This window comes from Polypterus senegalus, chromosome 1 (assembly GCF_016835505.1).
Source record: "Polypterus senegalus isolate Bchr_013 chromosome 1, ASM1683550v1, whole genome shotgun sequence".
NCBI lineage: Eukaryota > Metazoa > Chordata > Cladistia > Polypteriformes > Polypteridae > Polypterus > Polypterus senegalus.
This window is the reverse complement of record NC_053154.1, coordinates 122,258,286-122,284,606: the sequence shown is the minus strand read 5'-3', so window position 1 is coordinate 122,284,606 and position 26,321 is coordinate 122,258,286. Positions and strand designations below refer to the sequence as shown.

Here is a 26,321-nt window from a genome sequence, read left to right as displayed (position 1 = left end):
CCTGGATATAACCCAGCCCTTAATACTACTTTGGTCTTCAAGAATATTCTAGATTCATGAGGACTGGTACAGCCTTTGGTTATAAGCCACTTATCAAAGATGTTTTACTTCTACTGCACTGTTCTTCCATTGGGGCGTCCCCCTCAGCATGCTAACCCTATAGGAAAAGATCGCAGTGATCTCCCGTCCACTGGCTTCCCTATGTTTACCTTATTACTTCAATCACTCTAGATATAAAGACAAAGTATAGAAAAGTAAAAGCAACATGTCGTTTGGTAAAATAAAATAATAGCAGTAGAAGTAAATATGATAGAAAATATAAATAGATAGCAAAGTCTGGAAGTATGTTCTGTTAGAAAGCTTACTAAAGATTAGCAACAAGGTCAATAGAGGATGATGCCATGGACATGTTTTACATTCAGAAGTCAGTCATCTTTAGCCGGGTCTCTGGATTTTGGCATGACGGAGACACAGACAGATATGGCGCTTTTCCACTGCATAGAACGGCACGACACGGTTCAGTTCAGCTCACTTTTGGGGCGTTTTCCACTGGGAACAGTACCTGGTACCTGGTCCTTTTTTTAGTACCACCTCAGCCAAGGTTCCAAGCGCCGAACCGTTACCAAAACGTGGCGTGTAAACTCTGCTGGTCACTGATTGGCCGGAGAAAATCGTCATTACTGCGTCACTGGCTATTCTTTTCTTTAAAGGTACACACACGCGGAAGTTTGTGTCCCGTCTCTCCATCGCTGGACGCAGTTTGTTGCATAAGTGGATGAATGTTTCTTCAGACATTCGAAAGTTCTCCAGCCACTGAGTGTTTGTACAACCGGGAACAATCACATCCCACCACTCTGAAGCACGGTTAAATGTCCAAACAGATGGTCTGTTGCGGCGACTTTTTTGCAAAATGTGGAAGATCTGTAATATACAGAATCAGCATTTTAATGTTACACTGGCAGTTAAGTTCATTTTATGCTTTGCAACAGTGATAAAAGTTAGCTAGTGACGTGCTTTTTTTAGATGCTTACCCTTGCGCGTCGTCGAGCTAAAGTGTTGTCGTTGTCTGCGTGTTGTTGTAAAAGTTCCACGGTGTCACGGCAGTAGAGGCGGCGCACCTATAACGACACGTGAATAATCCCGCCCACTCTAAAGCGGTACTAAACTGCAGTCGAAACGCAAACTGAGCCGAACCAAGGTGAGCTGTACTGAACCGTGCTGTGCCGTACTATGCAGTGGAAAAGCGCCAATAGAGACCTAACATACTCTATTCCTTTGGTTTCCTGTCACACTTCATGGACCAGTAGGGTGTTGTGGTGCAGGGTGGCGAGTCTTGTTTAGCCATAACTCAGCCCTCCATTTCATCATTCCCCCAAGAACAAACCTACTTTTTTCAATGAGAACAACAAGCAGGTGTTCAAGGATATAACCCAGACCTAAATGCTACTTTGGTCTCCGAGAATATCTAACTGCCCCCCCAGAACAAGCCTACTTTTTTCTTTCCTATCAGCGTTTTCTCAGGTTTCAAAGGATGTACAAATATACTGTAGTCAGGTAAATGAGAAAGGAAGGATGTACTCGGTCAAAAATGTTTTAAAAGAATGGATCCACAGATGTGACTAGGCTATAAATTACCTTCAAGAGTCCTAAAGAAGTTCATCATAGTTGTCTGCTCAAAAACCTGTACTTGTGGCTAATTGAAGCTTGCATTTTAGTACAGTGCATATAAAATTTAAAATTATGATTTTATTCCTTCAGAACAGAAGGAAAGATTCTAAATTACCAAAAAATCTATTTATTACAAGGATCCAAACTGTAGTGAACATTTGGTAGGAAGCAGGAACCAGTAGCCGACTGTGCACACCCATACCCAACACTGAGCCTGTTTTGACATGATAGTTAACAAAAACATATTTGAGCACTGAAGAACAAAGGGAGAACATGCAGACTCTGCATGAGCAGTGCCTGGACCTGGGCTGCAAACCCCTGATTCTCAAAAGTGGGGTGACAGCACTAACCACTGTGCCACCCTTACCTCCCTCCAATAATTTGTCTATTCTTTTTATTTGTAGAATTTTTAGAAAAAGAAGAACATTTTTGAAGAAAAAAATCACATATTCCTTAATTACCAAATGTACTGCATATAACACCATTTTCATTGAGCACAAATGAATATAACAATAAACAATACAAGATAACGAAGCTGATTACAAGTTAAAGATGCTAATAAATATTTTTATTGCCCGAGATTGTGTAGAATTGTCCTCTAATTGTGTTTGTAAGATTACAATAGCTGACATCAGTATTTGGAAGAAAATGACTTTGCATAAAGTAAAACATATTACTAAATATACCACAAGGTGGCACAGTTTCATATCAATTGTGCAAAGCACAAAAATGGTACAGATGCAGTATGTAAGCAGATATGGAGGAATATTTTGGACAAAATTAAAAATAAATAAATATGCAGATACTGTAAATGAAAGTATTTTGAAATGTGACAGTAAATTAGGCAAAAGAGCATGAAATGTGAATAAATAAATTTTTCAAAGAATATGTCTTTTGTTGGTTATTTATTTGTCTGCTTTTGTCTGTAATATTCCTGCAAATGCAACATAAAACATGGGTTGAACTTAAAACTGTCTCTTTCACTTATCGAAGCTGAGAGAGTGGGCTGTAACGAGTGTTGTGTTTTAATGGGTGAATCGTTGGTACACTGGTCTTATACCTTCGGCTATCAAATGTCACATGTACAGGAGAAACTTCAGATGCAGGTTCCTAATGATAAATGCGGAGCTTATAGAATTAAAGTAGCTGCTTGATACATTAATTCTGGGCAATTTTTTCTTGCACTTGTAGTCGACGTACACAGTCAAAATGTTGAGCACGCAGATGAAGCACAGGATTCCCAAGTCAAGCAGAGCCTGAAGCCTGCAAATGATTCACCAATCAAAAAACAGTATTCTCTAGAGCCCCACCCTCTCAGCTTTGACGAATAAAAGTGACAGTTTTAAATTCAAACCATATTTCAATTTATGTTTGGAGGCATATTATGGACAAAATTAAATAAATACATAAACAACAAAAAACATTTTCAATGATACATTTATTTATTTACAGAACGCTCACATTTCATAACCTTTGTTTATGTATTGTCACGTTTCACTGTACTTTTTTATTTGTGTATTTATTTATTTGTTTATTTAATTTTGTCCAAAATATTTCTCAATAGGCAAATCCACACTGCAGTGAAGCAAGTCTCAACTAAACGCTGTCTTTATTAAATCGCCTAATAGATTATTCATGTATTGTACTGTCTTTCTGTTTCCTGCATTGTGGTAGTTTCTCATTATGAAAGGAAAACTGAAGTGACACTATGTCTATGCTAACAAGCTGCAATCACTCTTAACATTTGTTTTTTTTTATTTTTAAACTAGGAGGCTTATTCTGTAGCACGGCAGTTTAACATGATACCGCCAGTGTGTGAGCAAGCTGAGTACCACCTCTTCCAGCGTGAAAAGGTTGAAGTTCAGCTTCCAGAACTTTATCACAAAATAGGTAAGAATCTCTGCAGCCTACTGTGAGCTTAAGTGTAACTTGGTGAAGATGGTTCTCCTACATTATTGAGAAGTAAATTTAAGAGTGTTGTTACAATACCTTTTTTTCTAATAAAAATATTTTGCCCTCTGGTCCCTCTCTTTCTGTAATGCATTAAAACATTAGGACAAGTTTGCACGCACAGAAGGCCTAAATTGAATAGATTTCTGTACATCATTTTGAAGCTCCCATCTTGAACATTTGAAAATGTGTGATTCCATTCATCTTCTAAGCATTCATTTTTAGGACAAAATCACAAGGGACTGGAAGATATCTTCAACATTGGAAACACAGAAGGAGCCATCCCTGCATGAAGGCCTGCCTATCACTGGGTGCAAAAGCAGACACAAATGCTCAGTCACATCATGCCAGTTTGGGGTTTCAGGTCATTCTACCAGCCTGTCCATATAAGCATGCAGCTTTTCTCAGAAGACATCCAGACTTGAATCTGAACCAGGATCCGAGTGCTAGTAGATTCCATATCACTCAGCGGTCCCTGTGTCACCAGATTAAATAATTACTAAATTAGTTCATTTTTGTATAGGCAATTCGATCTTACACTTTTATGTACTTTAAATTTTTTAAAATAATTATTTGTTTAATTCTTGTTAGAAATAGTGAACTTGGGGTTTGGCCGTGTGAGCAAAGAACAGATACAGATTATCTGGTTGGTTTGCTGCTGTAACCACAAGAGGGTGCCAGAGAGCCTTAAACTACTGATACAGCAATACAGTGGACAATATATGAATAAAATAAAGGGTTTTTATTCCACAAAGCACTTTCCAATGAACACCACTTCCAGTAATTAGCCACAATTATACCATAAACCAACAATAAATCACCTATTCTTCCTCCTTCTCTCCTCCACTGAGTGTTATTCACTGCCTCCCACCTCTGACTCCTCTATGTGCAGCAGCAGGCTCCTCAAGGAAGCACTTCTGGGCCATAGACAAAGTAGGGTGGTCCTCCCCCTACAGCTCCCTGAGAGCGTATGTCGTTTGATAACAGGCTTGTAGAATAGACTAAGATGTAGTCAGATTTGCCCAGTTGTACCATAGGTTTACATTTAAAGGCAGTAACATTTGGATAGACTGCTTTGTCCACAAATGTAACATGCTGATTGAAATTTCCTCCTTCTAAAGTTCACCTAGTTGTAGTCATTAGCAGTCAAGGATCAGATTTATTCATCATTAGAGTGTTAGTAATGGAGTGAACCATTTCCAAAAATCAATTCAAAGATCAAAATTTCAGTCTTTTCTCTACATGTTGGGGTGACTCTCTCACTTTCCCTGCTGATAGTCCCATACAAAGTCCTCCCTAGTTTACATCCCATCATTGCGTTAATGCTGGCCTCCCAGTAACTGGACTTTCCCCTCACATGACTGCCTGACAGTAGGCCTCATTTGCCTCTGACTGAAAGGTAGGTTCAAATCAGCATCCAAGAATCACTTTCAGGGTCAGGAGTTTCCCATCTTTTTGTATGGGGATACCAGACTTGAACTTTCTCTAGTGAGCCTAGGTTCCATGTACTCTTCAGTTGTCTTTAAAGGGCTGTGTTCGCTCGCCAACCACCCTGTCTCTGCCGCTCTCGTATATAGATTTCACTTTCACCAAACAACAAAACTTTTAATTCTGCCGTATACACCTCTTAATTGGGAAGAAACACAACTTTTCCCTGATGGCAAATTAGACGACATAAAGTTTCAATCCGAACAATATATTCAATCTCTTTTCACCGAGTAATAATTTCCATTTGTTTGCACTAATGCAATCTTTACTATCATTTCTTTGTCACTTTTGAATTTTAGTACTTTCATTATCTCTAACCTGCTCTGCATGTATATTGAGCCAATGTTTTTGAATACTTTACGACGTTCTACTCTTTGTCTTTTATTTCCGGCCCTGGGAGTGGTTGAATCTCTTGGCACAAAGTCTCATCTCGGGGGAAATGAAAGTATCTTTCTAAAAAAATAACGCTTTTCGTCCCAGGCTGAAAAATCTTGTATCGTAAAGGCATTTTTTTAATTATAATAGAGAGATATATAGCATTATTAATATTCCTTAGTTTAAAGAAAAAGAAAGAAAGAAAGAAAGAAACTTTATTTGTCCCCAGGAAAACATGTGACTTTTTATGGAAGCTCTTTAAATAAATAAATACATAAATAGGTAGATAAGTAAGTAAATATATAACTATACACACACCAGAATGACTATAAAGCAAGAAAATTAAAAATACAGAAAGCTTCTGACTTGGCAGTCACAGTGAGGCATTATGCAGATGTATTGCTGTTGGTAAAAAGGAGGCCCAGTAGTATTTCTTGACACACTTCTGGTGAATAATTCATTGCGTGAAAGTCCTCGGTGTTAGTGTGTTGGAGAGAAGATGTACAGCATTCTCCATAATGGCACTCAGTTTTGTTTTAATTCTTTCCTTTGCCACGACCTCCAGGGGAATCCAGAGTCTGTCCCATAACTCAGTCTGCCCTTTTAATTGGCCTGGTGCTTCGGCGGGCCTCTCTTGAAATGATGAAGTGATGTTACCAGCCCAGCACACAACAGCATAGAAAATCATATTGGCCATCACAGATAGTAGCTCCATATAATGCTGGCTGCATTGAATGCAAGACAAAAATCAGCCCACAGTAGGCGAGTTTAGGTACCAGTCATCCTAAACTTTACATCTTTGGTGTGTGGAAAAAACATCCAGACATGGGAAGAACCAGCAGTGCCCAGACAAGGGATCTGAACCCAGTCTCTTAGAAGGCAGAGTGCTGGAATATGAATCTCTTTGTCACCAGTATAATTGGCATACTATAATTATATGTAAACCTGAACTCATTTAGTTGGGGTTTATGTTTTAATAAAAATTTATTACAAAGCTTTCTTTCTTTATTTATTTATTTGACCATTAATATTATGGACAGGGCAGTATATAACAACTGTAATTTTCCTGACTCATCTGTAACATTCATGATAATATACTATACAGCTCAAATCCATTGTATTTTTTTTTTGCTTTACTTTTTCTATTGCTGCACATCAAATCTGCTTTCTTGCCACAAAACTAAGTATCTCTTTTTTCTAGGTGTGGGAGCAATGACTTGGTCACCTCTAGCTTGTGGTATCATCTCAGGGAAATACGAGAATGGAGTTCCAGACAGTTCAAGAGCATCAATGAAGGTGACTTCACACATACTAGTAAAAAAGTGTTGGGTCAGGCCAAACTTCATAGCCTAAACGTCAATCACGTAACAGGAGTTATAGCTAATATTCCTCTTCTGGTCATAGTTTAATGCTTCAATTCTTTGGCAATCTCTTCTCTCCATTGTTCTAAATCTAGAGTTAAGTGTTGGCCTCTTCCTGGAAATACAACTACAGTACATTCAATTTTAGCCAGAAGGGAGGTTTAGTGTGACAAGTTTATTGTAGAGTTAAGGAAGCCATTGTCAAGTCAATAAAATTTATGTTTGCTGCATTATTGCTATTTAGTGTTTCTATGTTAATTTATCATATATCCAGACTAATTAAAAAAACTCTTCACTTAATTATGCTTGTGTAAAGCTGTTGCTTAAAAGATTTATATATACAGTATACAGTACTGTGAAAGTGTGTTGTGCTTTTGTGCAATTTGCATTGAATATCTGTTTAAGTAATTGATTCTACAATTTGCCACCTTCTCTTTGTTTAAATACTCTTAAGTATACCAGCTGCCTAGTTTCAAGAGATTTACGTTTAGCTGATTGGTAAACTGAGTTTGTATTCTGTGAGGCCAGTAGACACATTATCTCAGGTGGGGTGTTGCTATCAAATGTCATTGACTCTGCTTAATCCAGTGCAGATGCAATACATAAAATAAAGTTTGATTGGTTAACTGGTTGATTAAAGAAGCTGGCAATCAATGGCAATGGGTTTCAGAAAGCAAGATTTACAGTAAGATAATCTTGGCAGATTTCGCTTAAATCATAAGGCCTACTTAACAGACAAGGTAAATTGAACTTTAGATTTTTGTATTCTATGAGATTAATACATGACTTTAGAGAACCTCAGAATGCTCTGAAGAGACGTGAAGGTATAAATATAGATTTTAATTCTGTAGATCTATTAAGCAATTTTTAAAACTTTAGCAAGCAAAACATGCAGTTGATCTGCTAATAGCTAGTAACTGTCTCCAAATATGTTCAGCATAATACAGTAAGTGGATGCCAGGGAGATGACGGGGTTAGTTATTGATGAATTATTTTGCTTCTTTTAACATGCTTTTTTCAGTCATACCAATGGTTGAAAGACAAGATTTTAAGTGAAGATGGAAGAAGACAGCAAGCTAAGCTCAAGGAGCTTTCCCAGATTGCAGAAAGGCTTGGATGCACATTACCTCAGCTGGCAGTCGGTAAGAAACCAGGATTTATCTCGTAAACCCTCTTAGAATATTAGTGTCTCTTCCACTTTTGTGTTCATTAAAAAATTATGAGTGGTTCAAAATCACTTTTTTATTTTGGTCTGGCACCTTCAGACTAACTGGTGTAAGAAAACTCCCACACAGAATATACTGTTTGACTCTTCTTGATGTCTAACTATGCAAGATGTCCATTTTTTCCCCCCTTAGTTTTGGACCTTTAGACCAGAAAATCCCCCATTTTGATATTTGTTTTATGCTATTTTGAGGTGCTATAACGAATATAATAATATTGTTTATATTTGACTATTTAATCAAAGAATCCTAGCCCTCTAAGAGCCACTCCATGAAGTGTAAAAATGACAGATTTCAAACATAAGCATTATTTTATTTTTGATTATTTGATTCATTAGGGATCTGTCCCTCTATGGACCTCTATCAGAGGGTGAAAAAATAACAATTTTCTATTACAATCAAGAATATTTAGACTTTAAACATTTCAAATGGAGTGAACGTTTTAATATTTCAAATATCTGACAAACTTCTCTACTATGTACTTCTAAATCATTACATTTCCAAAGAAAACCCAGAATTTCATGACTTACATTAATTCAGACTTTTTACACTTGTATTTCTTCTGGTCTGTAGTCACTCAAGAAACAGCTTTGTTTGTGTTTTTCTTCTTTATTGTAAAAAATACATTTTTATCGGTTTTGTTAAAAAGCGCTAAGATATAAAGAAATGAGAAACCTAAGTCTACCAGAGCAGGACTAGCACAAGACAGAAATCCACAGAAATTGAACTGTTAAAGTAAACATCAATTCAATTAGAAAGGAGCTTTCGGAGTTAGGCAGGAACCAACCATAAGTGGACATCAACTCTTCACATGGCCCACTCATCTACTGCAGGCCAACTTAGTGTTTTAAACAAACCAGATGTTAACATCTTTGGAAAGTGCACCTTAACACATTATGAGATGAGTTATAGTTGATTCATCACTATTTAGTGCGTTGAAGCCATTAAGAAAGGTAACAGAACATTAGATTACTGTATAAAGTACAATGTGCAGTGTACAAGTCAAAGTAGGTGAAGCTGTAAAACATACTAGTAACGAATCATTTTAAACATATTGTGTGCAGTTTTGGTCTCCAGATTACCAAAAAAGACATAGCAGTGCTGGAGAAAGTCCAAAGAAGAGTTATTAGGGTAATTCTGTGACTGATAGATATGTGTTAGGAAGAGAGATTTAAGGAGTTGAGTCTTTTCAGTTTAAGCAAACGGAGATTAAATAAGTAACTTGGTTGAAGTGTTTAGAATTATGAAGAGAATTGGCACTGCTACTTTAAAATGAATACTTCAACACAGATAGAAACGTTTTCAGGACAAAAATCTCGTAAATCACACAGACGTGGCTGAATCCAAAATCACGCTGACTTGGGTGCAAACCCTGAGGCCCTGTTTGCAAAAAAGCCTTAACCTGTGCAAGAAAAAAAGCCTAATAACAGGAAATGTTAGAGTCTCACCAACAGACACTCACAGCAGCTTGTTTATCATCACCTATTCTTACCCCACTTTGATCCTCACAATTATAAAACTATCCAATCAAGCCTAAATAAAAAGCTTTTAAAAGGAAAATATGGTAGGGTATGACTGGAGTAGGTGATTCATAGGCCACCTTTATGAGGCTGTATATTGGATGTGTTACTATGCCACAAAAGTGAGGTGGACTGCGAGGGCTTTTGTGTTTTAACACAAAATCAAGGTTAGGGTTAGACTTAAGGTTAGGGACCATGGGAGTCTTAACCTGGCCTTGAACACAAGGAAACAAAAACATATGAAACAAATTACCAAGTAGTGTGGTAGTAGTAAGATGTTAGGGATCATCAAAACTCTTCTTCTGGTGTCTTCTGAGAACAATTATTTGAATAGGATGATGTGCTTATTGGGCTGAATGGCCTGTTCTTTGCCTAAATTGGCCTTGCGCTCTAATGACCTAAATTCTGCAGATATGTACATTGATTGTCATCCATCATTTGTCCTTGATACTCTTAGGTACAGCCTTATTCAAGTAATCAAAGCATGTGGTGACAAGATTATAATTTTCCTTAGGTCCTTAAATAACCCAGCTTAGCAGTGGGTCTACTGTTCTGTGACCAGTACACAATCTGAATTGGTGCAGTGTTGGATGGAGGTACTGTTCCACAACCTGGCACAGGCTTTCCTGGGTAGGCCAAGAAGTGTAGTCTTTTAACAATACCTGTTTGACTAAGCACCATGCTACTCTGCCAGTTTACAAGCACCATCTCTGCATTCAACGGAACATTGAGAAGATACATCAGACAACATACTATAACAACAACCAGTGATTTTATCCATCCTCACAGCCTTGCCACAATGGTATTGTTCAACCACCATCACACTAATCTTGACCAGAGAACTGGACCCAATGCACAAATGATACTTGCAGCAACTTCTCACTTGTGTAAGGAGTGTCCACCAGGAAAATAACATTAGGGGCATCGTCTTTAACTTGATAGTGTCTAATTGCTGCTGATGTCCATTAACATGTCTAAAGTTTGCCACCATACTGAGCACCAACCAGTTGATGGTCACACTTCTCTACAAACACCTCCTGTATGGAAGTCTCCAAAAGAATCCATTAAAACTCCTTGACACCGGCCATTACTGAGAGGTGACAGCTGTGCTTTGCCCAAATTGAAGAATCTGCTAGGTGCTCCAAGGACAATCATATTAAATATTTGTTCCTTACACATTTGTCCAGTTAGCTGTCTGAGTCATCGCACTACAGAGATCCTACAGTCTCAAGTCAGGTAAAATGGCAAAACGTCAGTCATTCATTAATCACTAACGTAAAATCCTTTGTTGTTAAGTACATACACATATTTTTTTTGTCTATATAATCAGTGGCAAGCACAAAAATCGATCACAATAACATCACTTAAATGTTTGTAAAAAAAATATCAATGCATTTAACTGCTTGATCAAGTTACAGTACATTTGCTGTTTTAAATTGAATTTCTCTGTCCATAATGCCAAGGCGGAATCAGTCAAATGATGTAGGATTTAATGCATTTAAATTATATAAATGATGTTTTAGGATTTCATATAATCGATTCTATTATCTGAAGGCAGTCTAAAAGAATATCTTGTATTCCACAGCTTGGTGTCTCCGGAATGAGGGGGTGAGCTCTGTCCTCTTAGGGACCTCCAAACCAGAGCAACTGACTGAAAACCTTGGTGCTATACAGGTAAGTCAAAATCCAACTTTCTTTCACCTATGAATGACTACGTTTTTCAATGTTTGTTTTTCTAAGGGTCTTCATCTTAAGTCTGGTAAATAAAATTTGAGTGTTGGGGAGGGTCCAGAAAAAAACATTATTGTACTAGAAAAACATACAGTGCTGCAAAAAAATTTTTTTACTATTAAGTATCCCATCGTGGCATTGTTTAATTTAGTCCTTGTCTTATACTGGATATCATCATAAGGTTTCCTAACTTTTACAAGTAGAATTATTCAAATGTTTTAGCAATTAGAGGCCTGTCAGAATAAGTGAGGCACTCAGGGTCACGCAGTGAGTCTGAGCAGGTAGCTGAGCAAGAAGCCTTGTTGTCTGCAGTTCACGGTTTTGGCCATATGAAAGTCATGCTGCCTGCAAACAGGTAACTTGTAAAATAAATGAAGTGTTGGTGTGTGTGTGCGTGAGTGGACTTTGTAAAGAATGGGCATACAGTCTAGGGAGGGTTCCTACCACACATTCAAATCTGCCTGGACAGGCTCTGGCCAACATGACCCAGAATTGGATTAAGCTGGTTCATTAATGGATAGATGGGTGGAAGATTAATTTCCAGACAGCCAATACTGTATGCCTTATGATATATATTTATACTATGAGTGAAAATGGGAAAGAAAAAAAATGAATTGCACATTTTCTGAAACTTTCTTCAGTGCATAGTGTTTGAGGATCTGTTGGTCTAATCATAAAACTTGCAAGAAGATTGTTATTTTGAATGTGTTGCTGCAGTGCTCCCAAAATGAAGCCCTGCTTTTTGTTGTACCTTAGTTGGGAGATTAGTTACTCAAATGCATCCTTAAGCAAAACACTTCTAAAAGGTGTACACTCAAGTCTTAATGGGATTAGGAATAGGGGTATTATCACGTGTACAGAGTACAGTAAAGCTCATGCTTTCATGTTTGACCCACATCTAACATGTCACGTCACTTTCTTGATGGATGAGCCCTTCCAGAAGTAAGTGGGCTATTCAGATACCAATATGCAATACAATGCATTTTTTTGGATTTCACTCTTCTCTGAGCAACAGACTTTGAATGCCCTTACAACATGTGAGGTTATACATCGATTCATAGATTTCCCCACAATTTCATGTGAGTTAATATTAAAGTAAGCTGCCTTATATAAATCATTACCCCAAATGTGGATGAGCATGTACAGTATGTGTGAATTGCAAGAGATATCACAATATCAACACAAAGATGGACATAGCTCCAAACTGTACTGTTGTATCCAACATATTAACCTGAAAAATAAGCAAGGATGGGTGGGTAAGTGACAGTGAAATGTCACACAGGTACGCCGAGCTTTGTATTCCATGAAAATCTAGACCATTTGTGTTACACTTTGCTAGCTGCTGCAAAAAGCATGGGGTCGTAGAAAGTATTGAAATCATCAGAAAAAAAAATGAAATGTAGAGATGTCAGGTAATTGGAAGGAACTACTTTGGGCATCTCTCTCCTAGAAGGTTTCGTGGTGGCAACATGCTTGCATCATTTGTGCATTAGCGGCTAAGCAACTGTCTTTCTTTGGGGGTTTCCTTTTGCTGGCTTTTTGTGTATTAGTGGTGGGAGGAAAAGTAAAAGGGATACCATTTTGCCAATGTGCTCGCCTCGCTTCAGTATCAGCTGCTAAGCGAGTGACTCTTCGGAGGTTTCACTTTGCCGACATGTTGGTTTCGCTTGCGTATCCTCTTAGATGGAGCCCTTACCCCATCTCCACCTCTCATTTCCGGGCCGCACAAACACACACACTTCCCTGCGCAAATGTTGTGGCAGGCGGCCAGGGTCCATGCCTAGCCGGGACGCCCCTGCACACTATATTCAGGGGTAGCAGCCCTAGACAGTGCAATACCTTCCCCTGGATGCTAGATGGCTGCCCCCCTGGATTGGAGTGGTGCCTCGGTTTCCCACAGGCCTCCATGGGAATTGGAGTTGGGTGCAGCCCTGTTGGGTCCCGCAGGCACCTCCAGGGGGTGCTGTATTTGAGACTCCTGAGCCCATATGGGCAGCATATTCATCACACCCGGAAGTGCAGTCGGAACATGGTGGAGGAGGACGAGGTTGCCTAGTAGGAGTGGTGGTAGGAGAGAAGAATGCTTTCTTTTATTTTGTGTGCTGTATTTTGGACTGCGCCACCACCACCTACTCAAAGCTTCATGATGCTCCAACAATGATGGACGGATTAAAAGGCAGAAGTCTACGTGACCATCATCATCATCAAGCCCTTCCGTGAGAATCCTAAATCCAAAGAGGACTGTTTCATTTATATTAGGTAGAATGCCCAGAGGGGACTGGGCGGTCTCATGGTCTGGAATCCCTACAGATTTTATTTTTTTTTCTCCAGCCGTCTGGAGTTTTTTTTTGTTTTTTCTGTCCCCCCTGGCCATTGAACCTTACTCTTATTCGATGTTAATGTTGATTTATTTTGTTTTATAATTGTATCTTTCATTTTTCTATTCTTTAATATGTAAAGCACTTTGAGCTACTGTTTGTATGAAAATGTGCTATATAAATAAATGTTGTTGTTGTTGTTGTTGTGTCTGTTGGTACAAGGAAGGCGTAGCCCACATACGAAGAAAAATAAATGTTTTATTTAACACGTACCTCCCGTGTCCAATCTGTGCCGGGTCGTGTGCAATAAAGTGCTCATCTTACAATGTTTATATATAAGATAAGTACAGGAAAGTTCCCAAAGGCAGGCTTAGACTACCAGGGCATTCGATGAATAGAACCTTGCAAAAGATAAGAGGAAATCACTCTGGAAGGCGATCAGGAACATTGGAAGAGTGACCATGACTTATACCTGTGGCTATTCAGTATATATAATTGTCCAAGAGCAAAATATTCCAGCATTAGATCAACCCCTTCCTTTCCTAGCAATTTGACTCTTGTCAAAGGTCATCGCAAAACGTGGTTTTACATGAAAGTGTAATTGAAGCTTGTATTCAGTAAGAATAATGTGAAATTTGAGCATATATTTTTTATCATTGTTAGATGTTTACAATTTTCATTTATTTATGATATTTACTCAAATACTGTATTGCTTTTGTGCTTTTTGTCAGTTGTATGTATTCCACTTTAAAATCATGCGTAAAGCAGTGCTTAAAGTGAATATATATACACTACAGTATGTGTTACACTGATGTATAGTATTAATGTGAAAAGCAAGAAGTATGGAGCAGAAGCTTCGAGCACAACACCACAACACATTAGAGAGAAAAAAAATCATAACACTAGAGCAAAAACCTTTCATGTTCAGGAATTAATGCTCATTTTCAGATGACCATAGCTTTATTTGCAATGGACAGAAAATTACAGGTATGGCATAAATATAGCAAATCGTCCCTTGAGGCAAATGTTTTATTTGCACTGTTGAGTTGGAAATGAAAATGAAAAAACATACATAACACGGCAATGTTTGAAAAGCGCAGAACTGCGAAGACCAGTGTAGGCTATGCAGTAAACTAGTCAGCCTCGTTTCCATCTCTTCTTTGATCAGGGTCAAGCCACAAAACCTAATGCACATCACATTGAATGTTATCCCTTGCTTAACAGTGAGGAAAATATGCTTGTGCATGTTGGATTCACCATTAAATTGATTGAAAGCATAACCTTTCACATTAGCACAGTAAATATGAAATACAATTATTTATTATTTAGTTTTTCTATTGTAGGGGGATTTTTAACCCTTGTGACCAGTAGGAGGCATTGCAGCACCCCAAACCTCAGACACCACCACACAAACACAAGTCAGTCAGTCAGTCATCTTCCAACCCGCTATATCCTAACACAGGGTCACGGGGGTCTGCTGGAGCCAATCCCAGCCAGCACAGGGTGCAAGGCAGGAACAAATCCCCGGGCAGGGCGCCAGCCCACTGCAGCGCAAACACAAGTCCCAGGTTCAAATAAGTGGTTTATTAACAACAATACCTTCACAATGCCTCTTCCAATACACTCAAATCCTCTTTTACTTCTCTTTTTCCTCTCCACACCTCCAGACCAGGTTTGTCCTCCTTCCACCCGACTCCAATTCGCCCAGATGTGGCAGGGCGGGAGTATTCCGTCACCAGTGTATAGCCCAATGGAAGTACTTCCTGGTCAGTCAGAAGTCACAGAAACCAAGGGTCACAGCTCCTAACAGAACCATAGATGGTACCCAGGAATCTCAAAAGGGCTGCTTTACAGCACTATAGCTCTCAGCATGCCTTGTGGATGTCCATTGGTGTACCTGACTCCAGGGTTGCTGCCACTTAGCAGTGTGGGGGAGCATGTAGATTGAACATTTCAGCTCTCGCTATCCTTTTATAAGGTTGGCCTGCCAGCCGGTTAATGTTCCTCCATCTAATCCTGCCAGGATGCCAGCATAGTCACTTTTTGGATGGCATACTATGCCTAGATCCTTGAGTAGGCATGTCTGTTTGCCACCTGGGCCTCCCGGTCAGGTAGAGCGAGGGAGTCCATTCTGGCAGGGATGCCATTCCCTGTCTGACATCCATTCTACCCTAAATATTGATATATCGAAATGCCCTTTCTTAGTAACTAAATGGGAAAAAGTGTTTTTGTTGAAGAATGAGTGAGTCAACTAGTCAGCCAACTTTGCATTTTGTAAATATAAACTGTACAAAATTCAAAAATATTTCCATTTTTACCATTTTAACATTTTTTTGCTCTATCATTTTCTTTTTTTTTTTTTTCTCCCTTTTCTGTAGGGTTTACTACTTTAATTGTATCTAAATGCTTACAACTTTGAATGCTAAAGGGGACCAATTACTTCAGCACCACATTTACTTGTCTGATCGTTTCTCAATAATCCAACAGGCGATAATGACAGTTAAATAATTGCTCTTGTTTAGCCGTCAGTGTTGTTGTTTGCATTGCTCAGTGCTAATCGCCAACATTTGGTTATAAAGTAAGGGTGCAAACTTGACAAAAAAGAGTAAAATAACAAAAAAGGAAAATAAAGCATTTAATGTTATGAGAAAGAACATAAATGTTTAATAATATCCTAAAAATATTTGTATATTAATAAAAATAATGATGCACCAATTTTAAAATTGGTTGAAATAAAAACCTGCAGCAATGAGGGTCACCCAGGCTTGAACTTTAAAAGCATCATTCTGGTTAATAGAGAATGCTTTGGTGTTTAATGTTTCTAATCGTCTTTGTACTGCCTTGTTTAAGCAACTCTGCTTTGAAGATATGGACAGAAATGAAAAGCAAAATGAATAAAAAAAACAGGTTTGTGAACTGTGTTTGCTGTTCTTGATAAGATAATGAATTGCTATTTAATGGCTTCAAGCAGAGTTGCAGCAGCCCCTACGAGTTTAATTTGATTAGAAGCTGCTCTGTCTTTGCCAGACTTAACAGAATTGGTCGTTTTGCCCCAGGTGCCCCCTTGCTTCTTGTCAGATGCCCAGCTGGGATGCAAATACCAAAGCAAATATTGCTAATCCTGCCCTGCAGTTAAATTTATTTTGCTGTTATCTGGTCGTGGTGTGCTGTCTTTTAGTCTTTAATACCACTGTTTCAGCTTCTTTATCTTTTGGCCTGAGACGTGTTTTGAACTGCTTAATCAAGTTTGCCAGTACCAAACTACACTGCTTCTGAGAGGACTGGGCCAGCTCAGCTCCTCAAGACATTTGTGTTAGATAGATAGATAGATAGATAGATAGATAGATAGATAGATAGATAGATAGATAGATAGATAGATAGATAGATACTTTATTAATCCCAAGGGATAGTACTGTGCGAATACTAAGATTACTTTATGGCACCTTTCTCAGTTCTGCTGAATCCTTTCTTTTACTGATCCAGAATAAACACCTTCTAGCTTGAATTCCAATTTTTTAAAACCATGTATGTGTAGAAGGAAGGAGATCCTGGACTTGTAGTCCACAGAATTAGCAACCCACGTTAATAATGAAAAGCCCTTTTTACATATGTCAGTCCACTGAGTCCTTATGTGTGTTTACAATGGACTATATTATTTTTCTATTCACAGTATACTTTATAGGAATGGCTGTGGGCTAAAGGGAAATCCAACAGGGAGAGTTCAACTTGGCAGTGGCACCTGGGGGCAATAGACCCTGTCAAGCATAATACCCTGAAATTGCAACAGGCCAGAACACCAAAGCAGGAAAGATAACAACAACAGCAACATTTATTTATATAGCACATTTTCATACAAATGATGTAGCTCTTGGAATTCTAAGCAGACACTCATTTGAAGATCTAAAGTTACGATTTGGAGTGTAAGTTGAAAGGCATTCTGAAATATAGGATGAAGTGAGATTATTTTAGGTTTTGTAAACTATAAGCAGTATTTTAAAGTCAATTCTAAATGGCCTGGGTAAAAAATGTAGTGACATCAAAACTGGAGAGATGTGCTTGGATTTTCTTTTCCTAGTTAAGATTCTGGCAGCTGCATACTGCAGTGGTTGCAATTGATTGATGTCTTTTTTTAGGTAGTATGTTACAGTAATCTGAAACGAAACTGAAAACAAAAGCGTGGACTACTTTTTCAGCATCTTGCAATGTTATAAGAGGCCAGAGTCATTAATTACCCTTAAATTCTTTACCTCCATCTTGATTTTTAATCCTAATGCATCAAGTTAATTTCCAAGTTAATACCCTCATTATATTCATGTTTGCCAATCACTAGAATCTCTGTTTTCTCCTTATATAGTTTAAAAAAATGACTACTCACCCATTCAGAAACACAAGTAAGTCATTGAGACAGAAGAGAATAGCATCCTGAAAGAAAACATGCAGTCAATGTTCCACCAGGACACTCTGCGATTAGTAGTCAGTGACATTCTAATGGAATATTCGGACCACCAAATTGTGACATTTTTCCTTCCCACTTCAATGCGTTCAAGTGGGTTTCCTTTCAGACTATTCAGAAAAATGCAAAATCGCATTTGCTGGTTTGTTACTTGGTTCTCCAAAAAAAAGCACTTAAAGATAAGTGTAATTTTTAGTGGAAATACAGACCAGAATAAATGTGTTAAATATTTGTCATTTTTCTCCAAATCCAGTTTGACCGTTTTGGGCAGTCCGACCATTTCATGCTGAACAGAATATATGTTTTATTTTACAATTGACCAAGGAGAAAGGTGAGCATTATGTCACAACTTGGACAATTTGCGTAGCTCCGAGTTGTAATTCTGAACATATTAAGCATTCAAGTGATGTTTTCAGCTCAACAACTTGGATTTACCGTCTGTCTGCAGCACATAAACACAGCACATCTGGCCAGCAGATGGAAACACAGGGTCTGCACCTGAGATGCCTGGGCCAGGTTGTCTATTCCAGGGTGAGGTTGGGGGGGACCTAATCACAACAGGGCAGCAACAGACTGTCCCTGATTGAGCAGCAGAGCAGCATTTCTCCTTTAAAGGAATTGAGTAGCTTGCAAAATTACATATTGGCTGTTAGGGCTGCAGGAGCGCTCGGGGGGACACCTGGAGAGAACTGAAACCTGCTGTCCTTGTAGCCAAATTGATACTGGGGCTTGGCTGGTGTTTAAGTCATTCTCTGGCCAGAAGGTTCATTCAGCCTGGGGTTGGCAGGATTGTTTGGAGGAAAGGATCTTTAGCGGGATGAGGAGACCAGTGCCATTAGTGAGCAACAGAAGAAGTACATTTTTTTTTTGATAAGTGGATAATTGAGTACATCTGTTGGATTAGGGTTCAAATACCTGTGAAAGTAGGCCCAGAAAAGTATGTTCTTTCCTTTTAGAAGATGGTGTGCTTTAATGCTTGTGGTTACCTTGGTATTATTCAGGCCTCCTCTTCTGTTTCAGTATACAACTATAAATACATATTGTATGTCTATCCATCCATTATCCAATCCGCTATATCCTAACTACAGAGTCATGGGGGATCTGCTGGAGCTAATCCCAGCCAACACAGGGTGAAAGGCAGGAAAAAGCCCCGGGCAGCCCACCGCAGTATCTATCCTTTCATTTCACACCAAACATGTGAAGAGACCTTTTGGTGAGTGGAGGCTCGCAAAGCAGAGAAGGACCACTTTGATTTATTATACAGGAGTATGCCAAACACAAATCAGTGCCTGTTGTGCTTTTTTTTTTTTTTACAGACGTTTATAATTTCAAAAGCATGCTGCTATTCAAGACTTTGGCAACATATAGCTTTTAATAATTGCTGACTGTGTTTGATTAAGAGACCAGATATTAACCCCCACGAAAACATGCTTATATATTACATACCCCATGTAATTTGTAGTGATGGCAGAGAAATAAAAAATAATCTCATGTTTTCATACAGAATATAGATAAGAAAAAGGTTGATATAATACAAGCCATTGGTGACCAATGGTGTACAATGGCATACAACGTGAAAAACATCCACGTAAAAAAGAAAAAAAAATTCTTTGTTGCCTAATCCACATGTCCATTATTCAGTTTTAAGCTCAAAATGTGCAAACTACATGCATTTTGTGGTCGTAAACCGATTTGGTCATGAACAGAAGTATTCCCCCATAGGATTGTATGTAAATACAATTAATCTGTAACAAGACCGTACGAAATGTATGTCAATATATTTTTTTTAAAGATTTTTAAGCACAAATATAGTTAATTATACCATAGAATGAACAGCATAATAGTAAACTTAATGTAAAAACATTAAATAACACTGAGAAAACCTTGAACAACAGAGAAAACTAACACTGCAAGAGTTCGCGCTATAGCGCTATGAACCGCTTGCTAAAAACACTTTTTTTAATGAGTTTTAAGCACAGGGAAAAAAATGAACATTTGAAAAATCCGTAATTTAATAAACCACCAAGAAAAGTAACATTGCAACAATGCACGCTACAAACCGATCGCTGTAAACAGAAGTGAAGTGGAGGTTAAAATCCAATAGAAAAAAGTCTTCAATAAATACAATGAGGTTAAAACAATGCTCAGATCTGTCTCTTTAAAAACAAGCCCGGTGCATTCTTTAACTGCCTTGTCGGTCTTCTGCGTCCAGCCGTCTCTCTCTCTCTCTTGCGCGCGCGCGCGCGCACGTCGGTGTGTGTCTCTCTCTCTCACTCCCATGTGTGTGTGTCTCTCGCTCACGCGTGCGGGTGTGTTTGTGTCTCTCTCTCTCTGTCTCTCTCGCGCACGCGTGTGCATGTGTGTTCGTGTGCGTGTGCATGTGTGTGTGTGTGTGTGTCTCTCTCGCTCGCTAGCTGCACATAGAGAGACTAAACAAGTGCGGAAATCATCGGCGAGCACAAACCGAAAGGGAAACTGGCTTGTTCGTATACCGAGTGTGTCGTCATGGACAGATGCAAAAGTTTGGCAAACTTTTTGGTCGTAAACCGAGTTGTACGTGTTCCGAGACGTTCATGAACCGAGGTTCCACTGTATTGTTAAATAGATACTTCCAGACAAATCAGTGCACATCATAAACAAGAAACGCAAGTCACATAAGTTTGCCTTTCTGAAATGGAGATAAGGCTGTTGAATCTTGAATGAGGAGGAGAGACAGATCTTCAATTCAAAATGGCAATCCCATGTCACTTGCATTTTGTCTCATTGGTTCTCAGCTGTCATTTACACTCAAATGTTTTTTTGATTTAATGATGGAATTATCGATTCATTTTACTAATTTGATTCTTTCGAACTGTCCATTTAAGTAAATTGATTCATCAATAGGATTTGGCAATTGCAAGAAGCAGATCATAGATATGATATATAATACCTACCAGAAAATATAAAGAGTACACAACACGTGGTTCACCCAAACTGGGGCTCATCAGGTGTATTCACCTTGGATGTAATCGTACGAGGCAAAGTCTCAGACATTGCGTCACAGCCCAACCAACCACAAGCGTTACCTGGTAGGTAACCATCCAAATATCAGATTGTGATCAGACCTGTGCATGTAATAAATTATATATTTAACATACTGATAATTCATATGGTATAGCACTGTCCTGTTTGAAAGCCCAAAGCATGACAGCATAGTTAAAATACATACTGTAATTAAAATTAGATGATACGAATATGTAAATGAGAATTGTGCACTTCCTTCTTGGGCCATCATTCAGTTCAAACTTAAGAGGATCAGTGAATGACACATGCATGGTATGAAGAGTGTGCTTTTAAGGAAAGTTAAAAACAAATCATTGTTATAGATGTGAATAATATTTTTATAAGATTTGATTTTTGTGTGACTTATTTGTTAAATGTACAGTAAATTAGTGTAATATTATGCTTATATACTCTAAAACAAGTCCAATAACAAATTGTACAAAACAAACAATTAATACATCCATCCATCTACTGTATTGATCTTGTACGATGAACAACAGACTCATCAGAAACAGAATTCTCGTTCGCCTATAATGATTCAGTTCGAACTTGAAAGAATAACAAGAAAAGGGAATGATAATTAGGAGGCAGACGTGTGGCACTTACAACATGCGCTTTAAGCATCCACCTGCGAAACGAAAGACGCTGGCGACATCTTGTGTGCACTACAGCACTCCTGTTGAGCTCCACTGAATTGATTTGTATGACTGACTGAAAAGAGTCGTTCAGGAAGTGGATGTGGAGGGGCAGATCCTTAAAGGGGTGAAGATGGGTAAAATGGTTCTGGTGACTGGAGGTGCTGGGTACATTGGCAGCCACTGTATGGCAGAGCTGATTGAAGCTGGCTTCACCCCGTGGTCATTGACAGCTTCAGCCATGCCATTCGTAACAGTGGCACTCCTGAGAGTTTATGTAAGATTGAAAAAATCCTAAAGACCAAGATTGAACTCGGAGAGTTAGACCTACTGAACCAGGCTGGTTTAGACCAAATCTTCAAAGAGCACCAGTTCTCTGCAGTAATGCATTTTGCAGGACTAAAGTTTTGTTTATCATGTGCATTTTATCTATTATTGGGTGTCCTTGAGTGTTTAGAAAGGTGCCTACGAATAAATAAAATGTGTTATTATTTATTATTTTAAAGGCAGTAGGCGAGTCTGTCCAAAAGCCCCTCATGTATTATCATGTCAATCTGACTGAAACCATCAACCTTTTGGAGACTATGCAGAAACATGGAGTGCACAACATTGTTTTCAACAGTTCTGCTACAGTCTATGGGGATTCTAAAAAGCTGTCCATTAATGACACTCATCCTGTAGGGGGCTGCATGAATCCCTATGGAAAAACCAAGTAGTTTATTGAGGAGATGATTATAGACCAGTGTCATGCACAGACGGACTGGAATGCTGTTCTTCTGTGCTACTTTAACACAAATGGAGCCCACCACTCTGGAATGATTGGGAAGGATCCATAGGCAATTCCCAATAACTTGTTTCCTTATATTGCTCAGGTTGCAATTGGACGAACGGAATACCTCAATGTATTTGGCAATGACTACAACACACCCGATGGAACAGGGGTGCGCGATTATATCCATGTGGTTGATCTGGCAAATGGATACATTGCAGTTTTGAAGAAACTAAACTGGGTACTCTGTACTGCAGATGGCCCAAGCTACGGAGAAAGCTTCTGGGAAACAGATCAAGTATAAGGTGGTGCCTAGAAGGGAAGGTGACATTGCCTCTTGCTATGCAGATCCTAAAATGGCTGAAAAGGAGCTAGGATGGACAGCTGTCTTTGGACTTGAGTGGATGTCTGAGAACCAGAAGCGATGGCAGTCTCAGAATCCAAATGGCTTCAGCAAAGCCACATAGTGTTAGCAGGAACTGTTTTCATGTGACAAATTGCAATGTAGATAGACTGGGCATTGCAAGTGATGCTTTTGAAAGGAACTCCATAGAAATGAATACTGTTTCAAGTACTAAACTTTGGATTAATTGGATTAATTCTTAATAAGAAGACTGATGGATACTTATTCATGACAGACTGTTCTGTTAAGCATAGTTTTTTACTTTTTAATAATAAGATTTTTTGCAAAAATATGTTGCTGCTATAGCAACAATTGAAACCTCTCACTGTAAGAGAATTCATTTTTTGTATTATCAGGTCAGGTGGCACAACGGAAGAATCAAGTATGGTCGGATTCTTATACTTGAATGTGACTAAATAAATTAGGTAGAATTTTTAATTAAACAGTTATTTACAGTAAAAAAAAAGAGTCCTTCAAATTTGTTGTGAATCTTCCATCACTAGTTTGATTTTGTCAGGATGAGTTGCAGTCTAGTTGGGTAGAGTCACAGTGTACGACTGAACCAAATAATCCGAAAAAGAATCTGACAGAACTGAAAATCACTGGAAAAGTTGTGTAATATGACATGACTTTAAGTTGCCGCCACCACCCCGGGACCATTCGCTCTAGCAGCATAATTTGTAACCTGCTTTGAATAACAATATAGCCTAAATAAGGTGTACTGATCACGGTCTGTCCCAGTAAACACAGAATAACGTGATTATTTTACAGTTTCAGAATTTGTCTTTTCTTTGAATTTCCAGTATATGAGGCCAGTATGCCTTGTGTTGCCAATATCTGCACAAACAGATGTACAGTATACTTAAAGGAAACACTTTTCTCCCTTCTTTACAGGTTCTTCCAAAGATGACGTCTCACATTGCTGGTGAAATTGATCACATATTGGGTAACAAACCTTACACCAAGAAGGACTACAGGTCATAAATGGAAAACTGTGAAGTCTGGCAAGATGAAAGAAAAACATCTGCAAAGTTCCATCAGTACTTTGTATCGAACATCATGAGGTCCGTATCTGATGAACACCACTCCCTTGCCATTTGCTGCTCAGTCCTGGTGTAAAAGCAGGATTCCTGGTAGCTGCATGCTGTTGTTGAGGTGAATGTGTGCCTAAATTTAAAACAAAAGCACATCTTAACAAGAAAAGCAAGACATAAGCAAATTCTTGTATTTTCTTCAGAATTATAACTGCATTTAGCTTCTTTCGTGCTCATGCAATGTGTAACGAAACAGATTTTTTGCCATAGGAAAGGCCCCCTTTTCTCCTTCAGGTCGTTCCCCAGCTACTGTGCTCTTTCTTATAAACGATTAGCTACAATCAGGGATATAAAGGTCATTGGCAACACAAATACAATTGGTAGAAATTCTGCTTATCCTTTGCCATAATGCAGTGAGCTTTAAACAGATGATGCAGATAAAGAATTGAATTAGCCATATGTAGATTTATTTATAACTATAAATACGTGTATTTTTTTGTGCGTGTGCAGATGTAAAGACCGGACAGTGCTTAGTCTGGGTATGCGTTAGAAGTCTGCCTTGAATGGGAAACTTTGCTTGCAAGACGCAGGATGTATTGTTACTGCGATGGAAGGAATGTATTAGGAATATTAGCATAAAGTGCAGTTGTGCACAAAGCTGAAAGGGTCATAACGCTCCATTTCCAGCCATCTGGTTAGGCAGCGATGCATGTCTGGGGAGTTCTTGTTTGTTTATATCCAGGGTATTTCAATCAAAAAAAATGTTTCTTTTAATTTAGACCAATCCTGGTTCACCATTCCTGTCCATATTGAAACGTATTCTCTGTACAGGTGGTCAAAAATAATACAAATAATGTGTACATGACTTTCTTCTCTTTTGCTTTCCGTTTATCATGCTACAGAAAAATGTAATTTCCAATTCTGTGGTCCTGTTTTTGAATATATTCGTTTGTGTCAGATGCATAGCAAACACTTATTATTGTACCTGCAAAGAAACTCGAAAACATCTCAAGAGCAGAACTCAATGAGGTCGTAATCTAAGAGTTAGAGCTGTGGCTCAGTTGTAACAGGCAGTCAATGGTGGAGGGGAAAATAAAGCACGCTTATATATGTAGTGTTGGTTTAGGTACACACATGTAAAACTTAACATTTTTCATATTTTGTTCCTTCTCTTTTTGAAACATCTCTTGATTTGGTACTTCTACATTTACTGTACAGAGTGCCTTGAATAGACGAGGAGTATTTCTGTTGGCTTAAATACGGAAAACTGTCCTTGCAATGAGAACTCAAATGGTTTCATCTATTATATACTGTAAATGAGTTAGTACAAAAATATATACTGTATCCTTTGTTTTTTACAACTTGTAAAACAGGACTGTAAAAAGTTAAAAAAAAAAGTGTACATCTTCTATGCTGTAACATTTCAATCCTTAATTGTAACATGTATTTGATTCATGTACTGAAACAATTGAACTTGGGCTCCCTGTCAGAAAAAAAAAATAAATGACAGTATATATTTTAGCTTGAATAAAATTAAAATGCACAATGCTGACAGCTTAAATTGTACATTCATCTATTCTTTCTTTCAACAGACCTAAAACTGCAGCACCCAGATTGTCAATTTAAATAAATACACAAAATGTTTCGGGTTGTACTTTTTGCATGCTGGAGTTTAGAAATGTTAAGCATGTACATTTTAAAAAGTAGTGTCTTGGGGAGATGAAACCCTTAAATGTTAAAATCCAGGAATGGGGTGAAATCACAGAGCTCGTAGCTCCAGGAGTTCACACATTTGCTTCATGTCTCTTTGATTTTTTTGCGCCGATTTTCCTCTTAACATCCCAAAGATGTGAATTTTAAGTTAAAGGATAAGTTGGGTATTTTTCCAAGTCAAAGTTCTTTACAAACATGGTATATACAGTGGGATGCAAAAGTTTGGGCAACCTTGTTAATAGTCATTATTTTCCTGTATAAATCTTTGGTTGTTACGATAAAAAATGTCAGTTAAATATATCATATAATAGACACACACAGTGATATTTGAGAAGTGAAATGAAGTTTATTGGATTTACAGAAAGTGTGCAATAATTGTTCAAACAAAATCAGGCAGGTGCATAAATTTGGGCACCACAAAAAAGAAATGAAATCAATATTTAGTAGATCCGCCTTTTGCAGAAATTACAGCCTCTAAACGCTTCCTGTAGGTTCCAATGAGAGTCTGGATTGTGGTTGAAGGTATTTTGGACCATTCCTCTTTACAAAACATCTCTAGTTCATTCAGGTTTGATGGCTTCTGAGCATGGACAGCTCTCTTTAACTCACACCACAGATTTTCAATTATATTCAGGTCT

General features: G+C 38.3%; 1 protein-coding gene and 1 pseudogene across 3 annotated transcripts in view; both read left to right on the top strand.

Annotated features, from left to right (window-relative positions):
* Window positions 1-25,367, top strand: part of kcnab1a (potassium voltage-gated channel, shaker-related subfamily, beta member 1 a) — a 409,855-nt gene extending 384,488 nt beyond the window's left edge. For all 3 annotated transcript variants that reach the window (XM_039757295.1, XM_039757283.1, XM_039757287.1), the window contains exons 10-14: window positions 3,438-3,558; window positions 6,683-6,777; window positions 7,864-7,984; window positions 11,171-11,259; window positions 23,831-25,367. In XM_039757295.1, the coding sequence (XP_039613229.1) occupies window positions 3,438-3,558; window positions 6,683-6,777; window positions 7,864-7,984; window positions 11,171-11,259; window positions 23,831-23,920 (516 nt within the window). In that variant the 3' untranslated portion in view covers window positions 23,921-25,367. The remainder of the gene's footprint in view (window positions 1-3,437; window positions 3,559-6,682; window positions 6,778-7,863; window positions 7,985-11,170; window positions 11,260-23,830) is intronic.
* On the top strand, window positions 21,898-23,003 carry LOC120531681 (annotated as a pseudogene).
* Window positions 25,368-26,321: the final 954 nt, after the last annotated feature.